The sequence below is a fragment of the Thalassophryne amazonica genome, chromosome 9 (assembly GCF_902500255.1).
Source record: "Thalassophryne amazonica chromosome 9, fThaAma1.1, whole genome shotgun sequence".
Classification (NCBI taxonomy): domain Eukaryota; kingdom Metazoa; phylum Chordata; class Actinopteri; order Batrachoidiformes; family Batrachoididae; genus Thalassophryne; species Thalassophryne amazonica.
In genome coordinates this window covers 11535440-11548771 of record NC_047111.1, presented here as the reverse complement: position 1 = coordinate 11548771, position 13332 = coordinate 11535440, and the positions used below count along the sequence as shown (strand labels likewise).

General features: G+C 40.9%; 1 protein-coding gene across 1 annotated transcript in view; it reads right to left on the bottom strand.

Annotated features, from left to right (window-relative positions):
- fam53c (family with sequence similarity 53 member C) overlaps window positions 1–13332 on the bottom strand; it is a 66490-nt gene that overhangs the window by 24640 nt on the left and 28518 nt on the right. Inside the window, exon 3 of the mRNA XM_034177573.1 lies at window positions 3242–3299. Within this exon, the coding sequence (XP_034033464.1) occupies window positions 3242–3248 (7 nt within the window). The 5' untranslated portion in view covers window positions 3249–3299. The remainder of the gene's footprint in view (window positions 1–3241; window positions 3300–13332) is intronic.

Genomic DNA, 13332 nt, shown 5'->3' with positions numbered 1-13332 from the left:
GACCCCCTCTACACCCTGGCTGCGCCTAGAAATTCTGTCCATAAAACACTCGAGTGAAGAGGGGGCAGAGCTGTCGATCGAGCACCACCTCGTGGTGAGTTGGGTCCGCTGGGAAGGGAGGAAGCCGGTCAGACCTGGCAGGTCCAAACATATCGTGAGGGTCTGCTGGGAACGACTGACGGAACCCTCTGTCAGTGAGGTCTTCAACTTCCACCTCCGGGAGAGCTTCTCCCAGATCCCGAGGGAGTTTGGAGATATGGAGTCCGAGTAGACCATGTTCTCCACCTCCATTGTTGATGCGGCCGCTCATAGCTGTGGTCACAAGGTCTCTGGTGCCTGTCGCGGCGGCAATCCCCGAACCCGGTGGTGGACGCCGGAAGTAAGGGATGCCATCAAGCTGAAGAAGGAGTCCTACTTGTCTTTGTTGGTAGGTGGGACCCCGGAGGCAGCTGACAGGAACCAGCAGGCTAAGCGTGCCGCAGCCTGTGCGGTCGCAGAGGCAAAAACTCGGGCCTGGGAGGAGTTCAGGGAGACCATGGAGGACGACTATCGGTCGGCGTCGAAGAAATTCTGGCAAACCGTCTGACGCCTCAGGAGGCGGAAGCAGCTCTCCACCAGCACTGTCTACGGTGCGGGTGGGGAGCTGTTGACCCTGACTGGGGATGTTGTCGGGCGGTGGAAGGAATACTTTGAGGATCTCCTCAATCCCATCGTCACGTCTTCTGAAGAGGAAGCAGAGACTGGGGACTCAGAGGCGGACTCATCCATTAGCCAGGCCGAAGTCACTGAGGTGGTTAGAAAGCTCCTCGGTGGCAAGGCTCCTGGGATGGATGAAATCCGTCCTGAGTACCTTAAGTCTCTGGATGTTGTGGGACTGTCTTGGCTGACACGCCTCTGCAACATCGCGTGGCGGTCGGGGACAGTGCCTCTGGATTGGCAGACCAGGGTGGTGGTCCCTCTGTTTAAGAAGGGGGACCGGAGGGTGTGTTCCAACTATAGGGGGATCACACTCCTCAGCCTCCCCGGTAAGGTCTATTCCAGAGTACTGGAGAGGCGAATTCGACTGGTGGTCGAACCTCGGATTCAGGAGGAGCAGTGTGGTTTTCGTCCTGGTCGCGGCACACTGGACCAGCTCTACATGCTCCATCGGGTGCTAGAGTGTTCAAGAGAGTTCACCCAACCAGTCCACATGTGTTTTGTGGATCTGGAGAAGGTGTTCAACCGTCTCCCGGAGTACGGGGTCCTTTGCTAAGGGCTATCCGGTCCCTGTACGACCGCAGCAGGAGCTTGGTTCGCAGTGGTTAAAAAAAAAAAATATATATATATATAAAAAGTTAGATAGGTCATCTGCACTGAAAGGTACTGTACATCTGAACACCAATCACATGCTTTTGCACAGCCTCATCCCATTACATTGTATTTTTTTTTTTTTTTTAGCAGTGAACATAGTCTTACCTATTTGACTCTACTTCTTACAGAAGTATTTTTATTGTTGTTGCTATGCACCAATATCACCAGATCAAATTCCTTGTGAGAACTTGCATAGCATGAAATTTGATTGTGATATACATGTACATTATTTACATAAATTAAAGACACTATTGTCTTACATACAATTTGCACATGTTCAATAAAGCCGATCTATCCATCAATCAGTCATAAACAATATTTATGTTTTAATGGCATCTGCAGGAGGGCGTGCGTGTGCATACATGAGCTTTTGACAAGAGCAGAAGTTTGCTTTGAGTTAACGGAAGTTAGCGTGCACGCTGACATCCTGGAGATGTAAATGAATTCAGAGGTATTATCAGGTTGCAAAAATAGTGTTTTCAGTTTTAGAAATGTTTACTTCTTGCTAGCTTTTACATCATATATGACAAAGAGGTTATATTTAAACAAATGAAACAGAGTTTGCAGCTGGTCAGACCAGCCACTGATGTCACAGTGCTGCTCTACTCTGATTGGCTGTCAGTCCCGCCCCTCAAAAAAAAAACAAAAAACAAAAAAAACAAACAAACAAAAAAAACAAACAAAAGTGAACTAAACACAATGAGACTTTTAAACCTCTTAAAATAGCCACCTGTGAACTTGTCCAATGTCTGACCAAAGAATGTTCTCTGTGAATGTGAAAACTCTGGCAGTAACAGAACTGGACTTATGATAAGCACAGACAGACAGACAGACGCAAAGTCTTTGCAATATGCAATGGCCATATTTGATGGACTCGGTTAACAATTGGTTAAATAACTTTAGGAAACTTCTCTATGTGCAGCTAGTCATATTTGTTGTGCATAAAACCAGAAAAAGTGGAAACATTTCAGCGCAGCGTTCAGTAAAAATCTACAAAAAGGATGAATTGAAATATGTAAGAAACATCATTACTAAAATTAGGTATCGGTAAACCACTCAAAACATTTCAAAGTGTTAAATTTGGTAGCTGATCCCTGGAACTGTGAGTAGGAGATCCAAAGAGGTATGGCTGTAAGTGAAGGAGGACAAAAACTAGACTAAAAAAACAAAATAAACCCATCAGACAGAGAGCAGAACATTCAGGAGTGGACGAGTCAACAATCGAGTCCATTCTTTAAAAGACGGTGTCCACTGGTGAGCAGCAAGACCTGGAAGGCCACAGAGGACAATGAAAGTGAAGATGGTGAAGAAAAGCCCTTCACCACATTGATCCAAGTCCAGAACTCTGGAGGAGGTGGACGCAACCATGTCGAAGTCTGGACTCAAGAGCTGACTTGATGAATGTAAATCCAGAGACGTTGGGACAAACCACTCTGGAGGAGGTGGACGCTCTGCCCTGGCTCTGCTGTGGTGAGCCTAAGTGAAACTGAAGGGCCTTACTAATCAATGCCAGATCTTTAATCGGCTTAATCTAACTTCACAAGGAAACGGGACGCGCCTAGACATAAAGCAGTTTGTCGGTCAACTGTCCAAATACTTATGGCTGAAATTCTGAATTCTGGTCAACGTGATTTTTTTTTTTTTTTTTAAACCTCTGAATTAAAAATAAAGGTTCAATGACAAGAACATCTAGACCATGTGATTTCATCTCCACTGTGGCGATTAAAAACAGTCCCCGTCCAAATACTTATGAGACGAACAGTTAAAAAAAAAAAAACACTTGTGTTTGTGTCATGACTTAAAATACAACATATAGAAAGGGAAAAACAAACAAACAAACAAAAAAACAAAACAACTACAACAAAAAAAACAAAAAAAACGAGGTGTTTACCAGGCATCAAGCCATCTGGGAGCCAGCCCTCTGTCAGGGTTTTTGGGTCCAGCAGGGACTGAAACACACAAACAGAAGTTACTTATGTTTAAAGTTGTAGTAAAATTTTAAAAAGTGCATCCTGTCTGAGTGAACACTGAGCTGTGACATCCTGAGGAAGCCCACAGTCCTCCTCTCTCAGACAGACAAAAGCTGAATTCAACAAATAACCAACCTCTGGACACGTATGTGACAAAGGTGGTTTTGTTTTAAAGTTCAAGTATTCAGTCCCTTGAAGACGAGAGACCAGAATTATTTTTTGTCACGCACATCTTCATCTGACGTTCCAGCACCATTTGAAGGTTCACCAAGATTCACCATCTCAGGAGGAGTCGAGCGTTCCAGATTCATAACAGACAGTTTTTCGTACCTTAACCCTGAACACCAAAGATCCAAGGGGGAAAGAAGGAGCACAGCAAGGACTGAGGGTCCGGTTCTACCTGCCCAGAATCCGAGCAGATGTCTGTAAGTGGTGCGACTCATGTCTGACTTGACAGCTAGTGAATCCGCATGCTGTCCTCCAGGAACCGGGAACTGCAGCTGGATATTAGCTCTGCTGGGCAATGTGGCTCCATGTACCATTACTTCCTGGACAGAGATCTTGAAAGAGATTGTCAAATCCAGACACATGGTTTATGTCTTGTACAAGGCTCCGAGGTTCTGGAGGATTTTCCTGCATGAGAACCAGCGTGTCTACCCACACATGGACAGCGAGAGATTAATGACCCTTAAACTTGTGACACAAAAGTTTTCGAATGAAGATGCACACAGTTAGGACAAACAACTGAAACCTCTGTGGTTCACAGAGAAAGAAAGACCACTGGCCTCCAAGGAGTTCCCCTTCCTAGATGTAGGGTCAGAAACCAGGGACATCCTGGACAGAAAACTGGGAGCAATGTCCAAGTCCATCCAGTGTTATTTACTGAAAATGTGAGGTGCACAGCACACACTGGATGTGTGATCATGGGACATTTCCTCCAACCTGGACAACATGATGTGGGATGAGCGCCAGCTCCTACTTTGTTCAATCTTTAAAAACATTATTGGTTCTCAATGCTAAAAGGCTGAGTGACCTCGTCTTGGTGGACGACGCAGCCATCTTTGTGGAATCGGTACATACTGAGTGTCTGGGGTTAGGATGGTCCTGGATCCAGGCTTCCACCGACTTCCTGGACTGGCCCATCAGACGTGTCTCTGTATGTGGTGAAAGTGCTGAACTTTGAGAGATATTCACTGATCTCAGCAGTGACCTTCAGATCTTATGGAGTCATAAGGTCGAAGGTCATAGGTATGTGGTGATACTTATATCTTTACAGGAGAACGAAGGTCCAAGTCTTTATGATCCTGGTGCTTCCTGTCTTACTGTCAGACTTGGACTCGAAGCTCCCCTTTACACAGGACGGCAACAGTTCTTAAAAGGTGCCCGATGCCCAGAGGTGACATGAAAAACACCTCTCTGTGGAACTGCTTCAGCGCCCCCTGGTGCATGCTGTTGTCTCACGTGGAGTTTGTGCGCGACAGATGATGCCACATTTCCACAGAGATCTCAACAACCCAATCCAGTGACACATCGACAGTCACCTACAGGATCCTGCTGAACTAAAATGTCCCCAGAGAAAGCGAGACAGACAGAGAGAGAGAGACACACAGACAGAAAGAGAGACAGAGAGAGACACACACAAACACACAGAGACAGAGAGACATACACAAAGACAGAGAGAGACAGACAGAGAGAGAGAGAGAGACACACAGACAGAAAGAGAGACAGAGAGAGACACACACAAACACACATACACACAGAGACAGAGAGACATACACAAAGACAGAGAGAGAGAGACAGACAGACACACACACACACACACACACACACACACACACACACACACACACACACACACACACACACACACACACACACAGAGCAAAACAAGCTAAATAATATTAAATGGTTAATTTTCCACACTTGTCAGTTTGGATTTATCTTGAGTGCGTTTCTCTGTCATTCATGAGCAGCATCGACTAAATCAGCAGAAAAAAGTCACGACTGTTCTGACTTTGTCCTCCTCCATCTGGACTGTGAGTCAAACTCTAGATTATACACATTGTGGAAAAAAGGACAAAACATTGGGTTTTCAAACTGTGAGACGCCAGAGTTCTTCAGGGGTGCACAAGGGTTGGGTATCAAGAACCGGTTCTTTTCAAGAATCGTTAAGAAATTATTCAATCCACTGACATAGTTTTTTGCTAAACGATTCCCTTATCGGTCCTTCAGAGTGGCCGTTGTATTTGAGGATGTTTTATCAGGAAAATAATCATTTCTTTACACTGATTACAGACCCTGCAGCGGGTCTGTCATCAACCTCTTCTGCAGCAGCTGTTCTTGAAGCTATGAAGCAGTGCTCCGACCCACTGCTTCAATGGTTCATTGTTTCGCTGCTCTTCCAAAGCAGCAACTCCACTTCTTAACCAGGGCTGGATCCAGAGTGAAAATTTGACAGATGCATTTTTGCCCAACGATAACATAAAAATCGTACGCATCTTGTTATTCAGTAATCTTCATTCTTTTATTCGTGTGCAACATACACTGTCACACTTCTTTTAATATATTTATTATACTTCATGGACCATAGTGAACACTTCTTATTTGTATAAATATGATGTCCTAAAAAAACAACACTAACAAAAATTGACATGGTGGATCCTTGATCTCTGGACATAAATAGGAATAAACAAAATCTGTAGTTTTTGTCAAAAGCATTTCTTTTCAGACATTATTGGCATGAATGTCTTTCCATACATCTGAGCTGAGCTCTTGCAGCTGCTGTGCTGCACGTCTGTATTACAACATTTGTAAAAAGTGTCATTTGATTTAAATGGTGATTAATTTTGAAGTTATTAATTCCGACCGGACTCTGTCTCAGCAGAGAGCCGCGCAGCGTTTGGAGCTGTGCCAACGGAACGGAGGACGATTCTCATTTCTTGACTGAAACAAGACAAGAGTCCCAGTTAGTAACTTTAATCCACACAAAGTGACTCACGGTATTTTCATGGCTTTCAGAAGGGTTAAGAAGAAGTTGCTGTTTCTGAAGAGCAGTGAATCAAAGGTCCAACGAGCTAGTGGATCGAAGCATTGCTTCAATGGTTCACGCTTCAAAGTGGAGTCGCGTTGCAGAAATGGTTGATTACAGAGCCGCTGCAGACCAAACCCTGAATATCCGTAAGGGTTTATTTGTACGTCCGTATGAGTCTGAAACTCGGAAAAATCTGTATAATTTATGGACAATCCGTATAGGTTGACATGTATGGTCGGAAAACCACTGAAAATGTAATTTCAGTCATCATAGAATGCCTGTCAAACACACTGAAAACTATTTATAAACCACTCACTGTTTCTTGCTGAAATAAGCACCCAATTTTCCTTGCACAACTTTTTTCCTGGATGCCATGATCATCGACTGGACTGGACTGACGCTATGTTTGTTTGATCCACCTGCGTGGTGCACTGTGGGATCAAATCAAAAGCTGTGTTCACCGCAGGAACACGTTCGGCACTATTCAAGGTTTTTTTTTTTACCGATGACAAACAATGCGTAAAAAAATCTGGCCGATGCAACTGCATCGGTCCAAACCGTTCTGGATCCGGGCCTATCTTAACCCCTCTCAAAGCCATTTAAAAATGCCAATTGTGAGTCACTTTTGTGTTGATTAAAGTCACTAGCTGGGACTCTTGTCTTGTTGCAGGCAAGAAATGAGAATCATCCTCCGTCCCGTTGGCACAGCTCCAAACGCTGCACCGCTCTCCGCCAAGACAGAATCCAGTTGGAATTAATAACGTCAAAACAAATCACCATTTTGAATCAAATGACACCTCTTTACAAATGCTGGAACACAGACAACAGACTAAAACATTATTTTCCTCCCAAAATGAGACGTCCTGCATTCTTTATGAATTACATTGATGTTCATGTGCAGCCGGTTGAGCTCAGAGGTACGGAGTTAGATTTGTGCCATTAATGTCTGAAAGGACATTGAGAAAAACTACAGACTGATTATTTTATTTATGTCCAGAGATCAAGGATCCAGTGACCAGTTTCATATTTATTTACTTTAAGACTCAATAAAATGTTGTTGACGGCCTTCCGGTTATGGCAGCCATGTGAGAAGACGTGTTTTGCACTGCTCTGCAGCTGTTTCCAAATTTTTCTGAAAAACTGATTTGCAACAAAACGTAATAGCAAAGTGTTAAGTGTTGGATCCTGTAATGCAGAGGGCTGGTAAATTAAGTAAAGAAGTGAAAACATCAAAACAGCCAAAGTTAACTGACTATCGTGTTCGTGGAGAACCACAGAAAGTGAATGAAGAAATGGTGGCGAAGGAGCCCGGCAGACGAGGGGAAACCGAAGGTGCAAAGGCGGACGCAATACTGGCTGCTATCAGCTGTCTGAAAGCGGAATTATCGTCAAAACTTGATGGAATTATGTCGGCGTTAGAAGATGTGAAGAAGGAGATAAGTGACTGCACCGAACGAGTGTCACAGGCGGAGTTATGCATCTCAAGTCCCGAAGACGATGTAGTTAACCTGCAAGCTGAAGTCCAGAAACTGGAGTCGAAAAATAAAACTCTTGAGGATAAGCTCTTGGACCTGGAAACCAGATCCCGAATGAACAACCTGAGACTAGTGGGACTGCCGGAGGGTGCCAAAGGAGAGAATCCATGCTCCTTTCTGGAAAAATGGATTCCAGAAGTACTGAATATTGCGACTGAACCACTTGTTATTGAAAGGGCACACGGAATCGGACCGATGAGAGGCAGCACGGTGACACAGAGGACCGTAATAATGAAATTTCTGAACCATAAGGACAAGCAGGTGGTCATTGCTGCTGCACGGGCTAAAAGAGACATTCGGAACAAAGACCAGCAACTACGGTTCTACTCGGACTTGGCTGCAGGAATACACCAATTGCGGAAACAATTCGACCCGCTCCGCCAGGAGCTCCGCAACCGCGGGATCCGACATGGAGTGATTCACCCAGCAAAACTGTTGGTAACACATAAAGAGCGCACTTACACCTTAAAAACACCGGCCGAAGCTCAGGAGTTTTTCCAGAGGATCCAGAAGGACACAGACGGGACTTAAACACAAAAGACTAAAACGGTAACTCAGTGGGGGAACTAAATATGGAGAGGCAACATTAGTTTATTTGATTTGGAACAGTGTGCGAAAATACTGCCTATGACAACTATAACATCATCTCAGCAAACATTTAGAACATATTTTACTGATAGTTTGGATGCGCTTTCAGGTATATGATAACATTATAAGCCCACACATCTGAAACACTGCATATCATGTTTTAAGCTGTGGCTATAATTTTTCACGCTAGCCAAAATATATCTAGTACACACACTTATGTTCAGGTACACAGGATTATCTGTGCAAGGAAGGGAGGGGAGAAAAAAAGAAAAAAAGGGGGGGGAAAGCATTCACACTAACACATTGAGTTCATAAAGTACCTTTTTTTTTGCTTTGCTTTAGTAGTGTAGAACATGTGGTACTAAGTACTCAGGAATTTCACTGTGCAGCTCAAACTTGGAGCAAGCTGGTTGTATATGTTGTAAATGAGAAATAACTGATGTCACAATAGGAACAGCAGCAGAGAGTGTCCGACCAATGAAAGCTAGAGAGTGGACTGACTGTTCCTCACTTAGTGTGGAACTGTCACCAGCCTTAGCGGGAGACAGAATGTTTTTTGGGGGGGTCTCACGAGAGTGGGAGAAGGGGAGTTGTTCATGTTCAGTGTGTTGGATGTGGGTTCAGACATCCAGGTTTGTTAAGCTTCTCATTATGTTTATTTCTACATTACAAGGTAATCTACGAGTTTACGTTAAAGATGTCTGTAGGAGTAAATCTTAATTTTATTTCATGGAACTGCAGAGGTCTGCAAAAGCTTTAAAAAATTAAACAAGTCATGAACAGAATTAAATATTTAAATTCCAATATTGTTTTCCTACAAGAAACTCGTCTCTTAAATGAGGAGGATAGGAGAATGAGGAGGAGGTGGCAGGGTCATGTATTTACAGCACCATTTTCATCTCGTGCCAGAGGAGTTATGACTCATACATAATACAGTCCCATTTCAGGCAAAAAATGTAATCAAAGATAAAAGGGGAAGATTTTTGATAGTCCAAGGTTCTTCTTTATCAGAAAATCTAAATTTGGTAAATTTATATGGACCCAACATAGACGATGCAAAATTTTTGAAGATCTTATTCTTACCCTTTCAACATTTGCGGGACAATATATAATAGGAGGAGATTTTAACTGTACAGTTAATCCAAGTATAGATAGATCCACAGGACAATATCCATCACACAACAGATGCAGAACAATTATTCATCAGCTTATGAAAGATTTAAGTCTACAGGATATATGGAGAGAATTAAAACCACAAGAAAGAGCCTTTTCTTGCTACTCTAGTGTATTTCAGACATACTCCTGAATTGATTACTTTTTAATTTCCTCAGGCTTGCGGTCCAAAATGAATAACTGTTTTTATAACATTGTGATTTCTGACCATGCACCATGTTGTTTAGAGTACGTGGATAAAAAAATTGATGAAAGAGCCACATAGATGGTACTTTCAACATAAATGGTTAAAAGATGAGGAATTTGTAAAATATATAGGATTATAACAGATTGATGAGTTTTTTGAGATTAATACTACACAAACATAAGCATGTATAAAGTGGGAAGCTTTTAAAGCTTTCCTTAGAGGACATATTAGTTATACAGGCTCAAAATCAAAAAAGGCAAGCGAGGAGAGGGTCCGATTGGGAAAAAAAAATAAAAACCCTTCAGGAAAAGGTTTATGAGGGAAGTAACCCAAGAATGGAAAGTGATTTGTTGATCATGAGAGCTGAATATGAGAAACTATCAGCCTTTAGAGCAGCTTGTAGTCTCTTAAGTCTAAAAGAATCTTTCTATGAGCAAGGTGATAAATCGGGCAAACTATTAGCATGGCAAATTAAACAATTAGAAACTAAAACAATCACAACAATTATATCTAATGGTCATGTTGTTGTGGATCCTACAGAAATTAATAATGCTTTCAGAGAATATTATAAAAAATTATATGATACAAAAATTAAAATCGACTTACAAAACCTCAACACATTTCTCGACAAATTATCTACACCATGCATTCCAAATGAACACAAAGAAGATGTGGAGCTAGAAATTACAAAATAAGAAATTGGGCAAGCTACTGATAATATGAATCAGGGAAAAGAGCGGGACCAGATGGCCTTCCAACTGATCTATATAAAAAAAAGAAATTATTAATGCCACTTCTGGAAATGTTTTTAGAAGCATTTCAAAAGGAAAATCTCCCACCTTCTATGAATAGTACTTTAATTACTTTACTACCAAAACCAGGCAAACCTTCTAACAAATGTGAGAATATGAGACCTATAAGTTTGTTAAATTCTGACCTGAAGATAATCTGTAAACTCTTAGCAAAATGTTTACAAATTAAATTGCCAATTATCATTGACAGGGATCAAAATGGTTTCATAATGGGAAGGCAAGGATTCCATAATGTAAGAAGGGTGCTAAATATTATTCATAAGAATAAAGAAACAGCTGATTCAGCACTTTTATCATTAGATGCTGAAAAGGCTTTTGATAGGGTGGAATGGCCTTATCTTTTCAAAGTCTTAGAAAAATTTAGGTGTGGGGATAATTTCATAAAATGGGTTCAGGTACTCGTAATATATAAAAATTCCACAGCACAAATCCCAACAAATAGAAATATTTCGAAACCTACAAAAATCAGTAAAGGATGCCGACAGGGTTGCCCGCTCTCGCTCTTATTGTTTACATTGGCAATTGAACCATTTGCAATAAGTGTACGTTCACATCCAGAATTCTGTGGAATTACAGTAGGACCGACAGAGCATAGAATATCTTTGTATGCTGATAATGTAATTTTATTTATGTCAAATTTATATCAGACAATTGATACAGCCCTGTTACAGCTTATAAAAATATTTGGAGACATTTCAGGATACAGAGTGAATAACACCAAATCCTTTATATTACTGCTCAATGCAAATGAAAGAAGGAGCCCAACCTCTGAGGTAACTCAGTTTAATGTTGTAGAACAGTTGAAATATCTGGGAGTACAGATTTTGCCTAGGTTAGAACATGCTGTTAATGCTAACTATGAACCTTTACTAAAAGAAACTAATGAGTCAATTGATAGATGTCACTACCGATATCTATAATTAGCAGAATTAATATTTTAAAAATGAATATAATACCAAAATTCCTCTATTTATTCCAAAATGTCCCTCTGCCGCCTCCTATAGACTTTTTCTCACAAAAGGAGGTCAAGGCTTCGGCTGTCTTTACTTTATTTACCATTTGATCGGGGGGGTTAAAGTGGTACTACTGGGCCGTGCAGCTGAGAACAGCCATGTTCTATTTCTCAAAAAATTATCTCCCATTGGACTGAAATGGAATCTCACGGTTTAAAATTGCCTCTTCCCTTATACATATACTCAGACACCGTAAAAAATTTACAGAAACAAGCTAAAAATCCAATTGTAAAACACAATAAAAATATTGTATGATGTGAAAAAATACTTGAAAGAACTATGCTCACTATCACAATATAGTCAGTATGGGGCAATCAGTTTTTTGTTCCAGGAAGAGCAGATGCAACATTTAAATTATGGAATTCTAAGGGACTTAAAATGATCAAGATTTATATATGACAAACTCAGATATTATGATGTCTTTTGATGAGCTGAGGATTAAATATGATATCAATAAAAAAACATTTCAACAACAAGTGCCTCCAGCTTAGAAACTCTGTTAGAGTAAACCAAAATAGTTTTCTTAGTAGACCCATACATACATCTCTTGAAGAAATGATGATAAAGGACAGCTTGAGAAGAGGTATCATATCAAGTTATTGGTGTCTAACTCCCCAGAAAACTCTAAGTACAAGTTGAATGCTTGGAAAGAGGATTTGCAACTAAGGATTTCGGATGAAGAATGCACGCCTTAAACTAGTACAGTACAAATGGATAATGCGCACTTATGTAACTCCAGTAGATGTTAACCGATACAACAAAAATATACTGGATATTTGTACAAAATGTATGGAAGCTAGAGGCACACTTACACTGTATTTGGGAATGTAGGAAAATAAAAACGTTTTGGGAAGTAGTAAGAATTATAATTGAGAAGATAATTTCAAAACAAATTGTACTTGATCCAAAAATTTTTCTGTTGGGCATTTATCCTGAAACACAGAATTACAGTAAGAATGACAGAGCATTCATAAACCTGAGCTTCCTATACACTAAAAAAACGTGTTGCAATGTTATGGAAAAACAATAATAGACCAAGTACCGTCCAATGGATGAGGCAGATCTTATCAAACCTTCCACTGGAAAGAGTAACTTACATATTAAAGGGTAAACCACAGACTTGAGAACATATGGATGCCTTTTATTAATTATGTTAAGGATTTAGATTTAACTGATGACCAAATGAATGATTAGAGCGGAGAATGCGGTTCCCAAAATGTAAAATCTCTGTCCTGGATTTTTTTTTTTTCTTTTAACATTTTTATGCAATGCATTTGCATATTTCAAGTTGTGCAGATTACCATTTCTTTAAAAAGGAGAAGCATTTTTTTGTTGTTGTTTGTTTGGTTGATTGTTTTATATCTCTATGTCATAAATACAGTAATCTGGTTTTTTGCTATATATGTTATGTGAATGTAAAATGCTGTATTTTATGGTGCTAAAACGCCAATAAAAATATTATAGAAAGAAAAAAAAATGTTGACACAGAAAACATGTAAAGCCAACTTTTAGTCAGGGCTGTGAAATGAAAATTGTGAAATCCAAGGAAAATTTGCAGGGGGTCTGGGGGGCACAGGCCCCCAGGAACCAGGGTCTCAGGCCCTGTGAGATCCCAGAAACCAACTTAATTTTTTTACCTAATGATACATTTTCAACATCTCCTGGAACTTAAA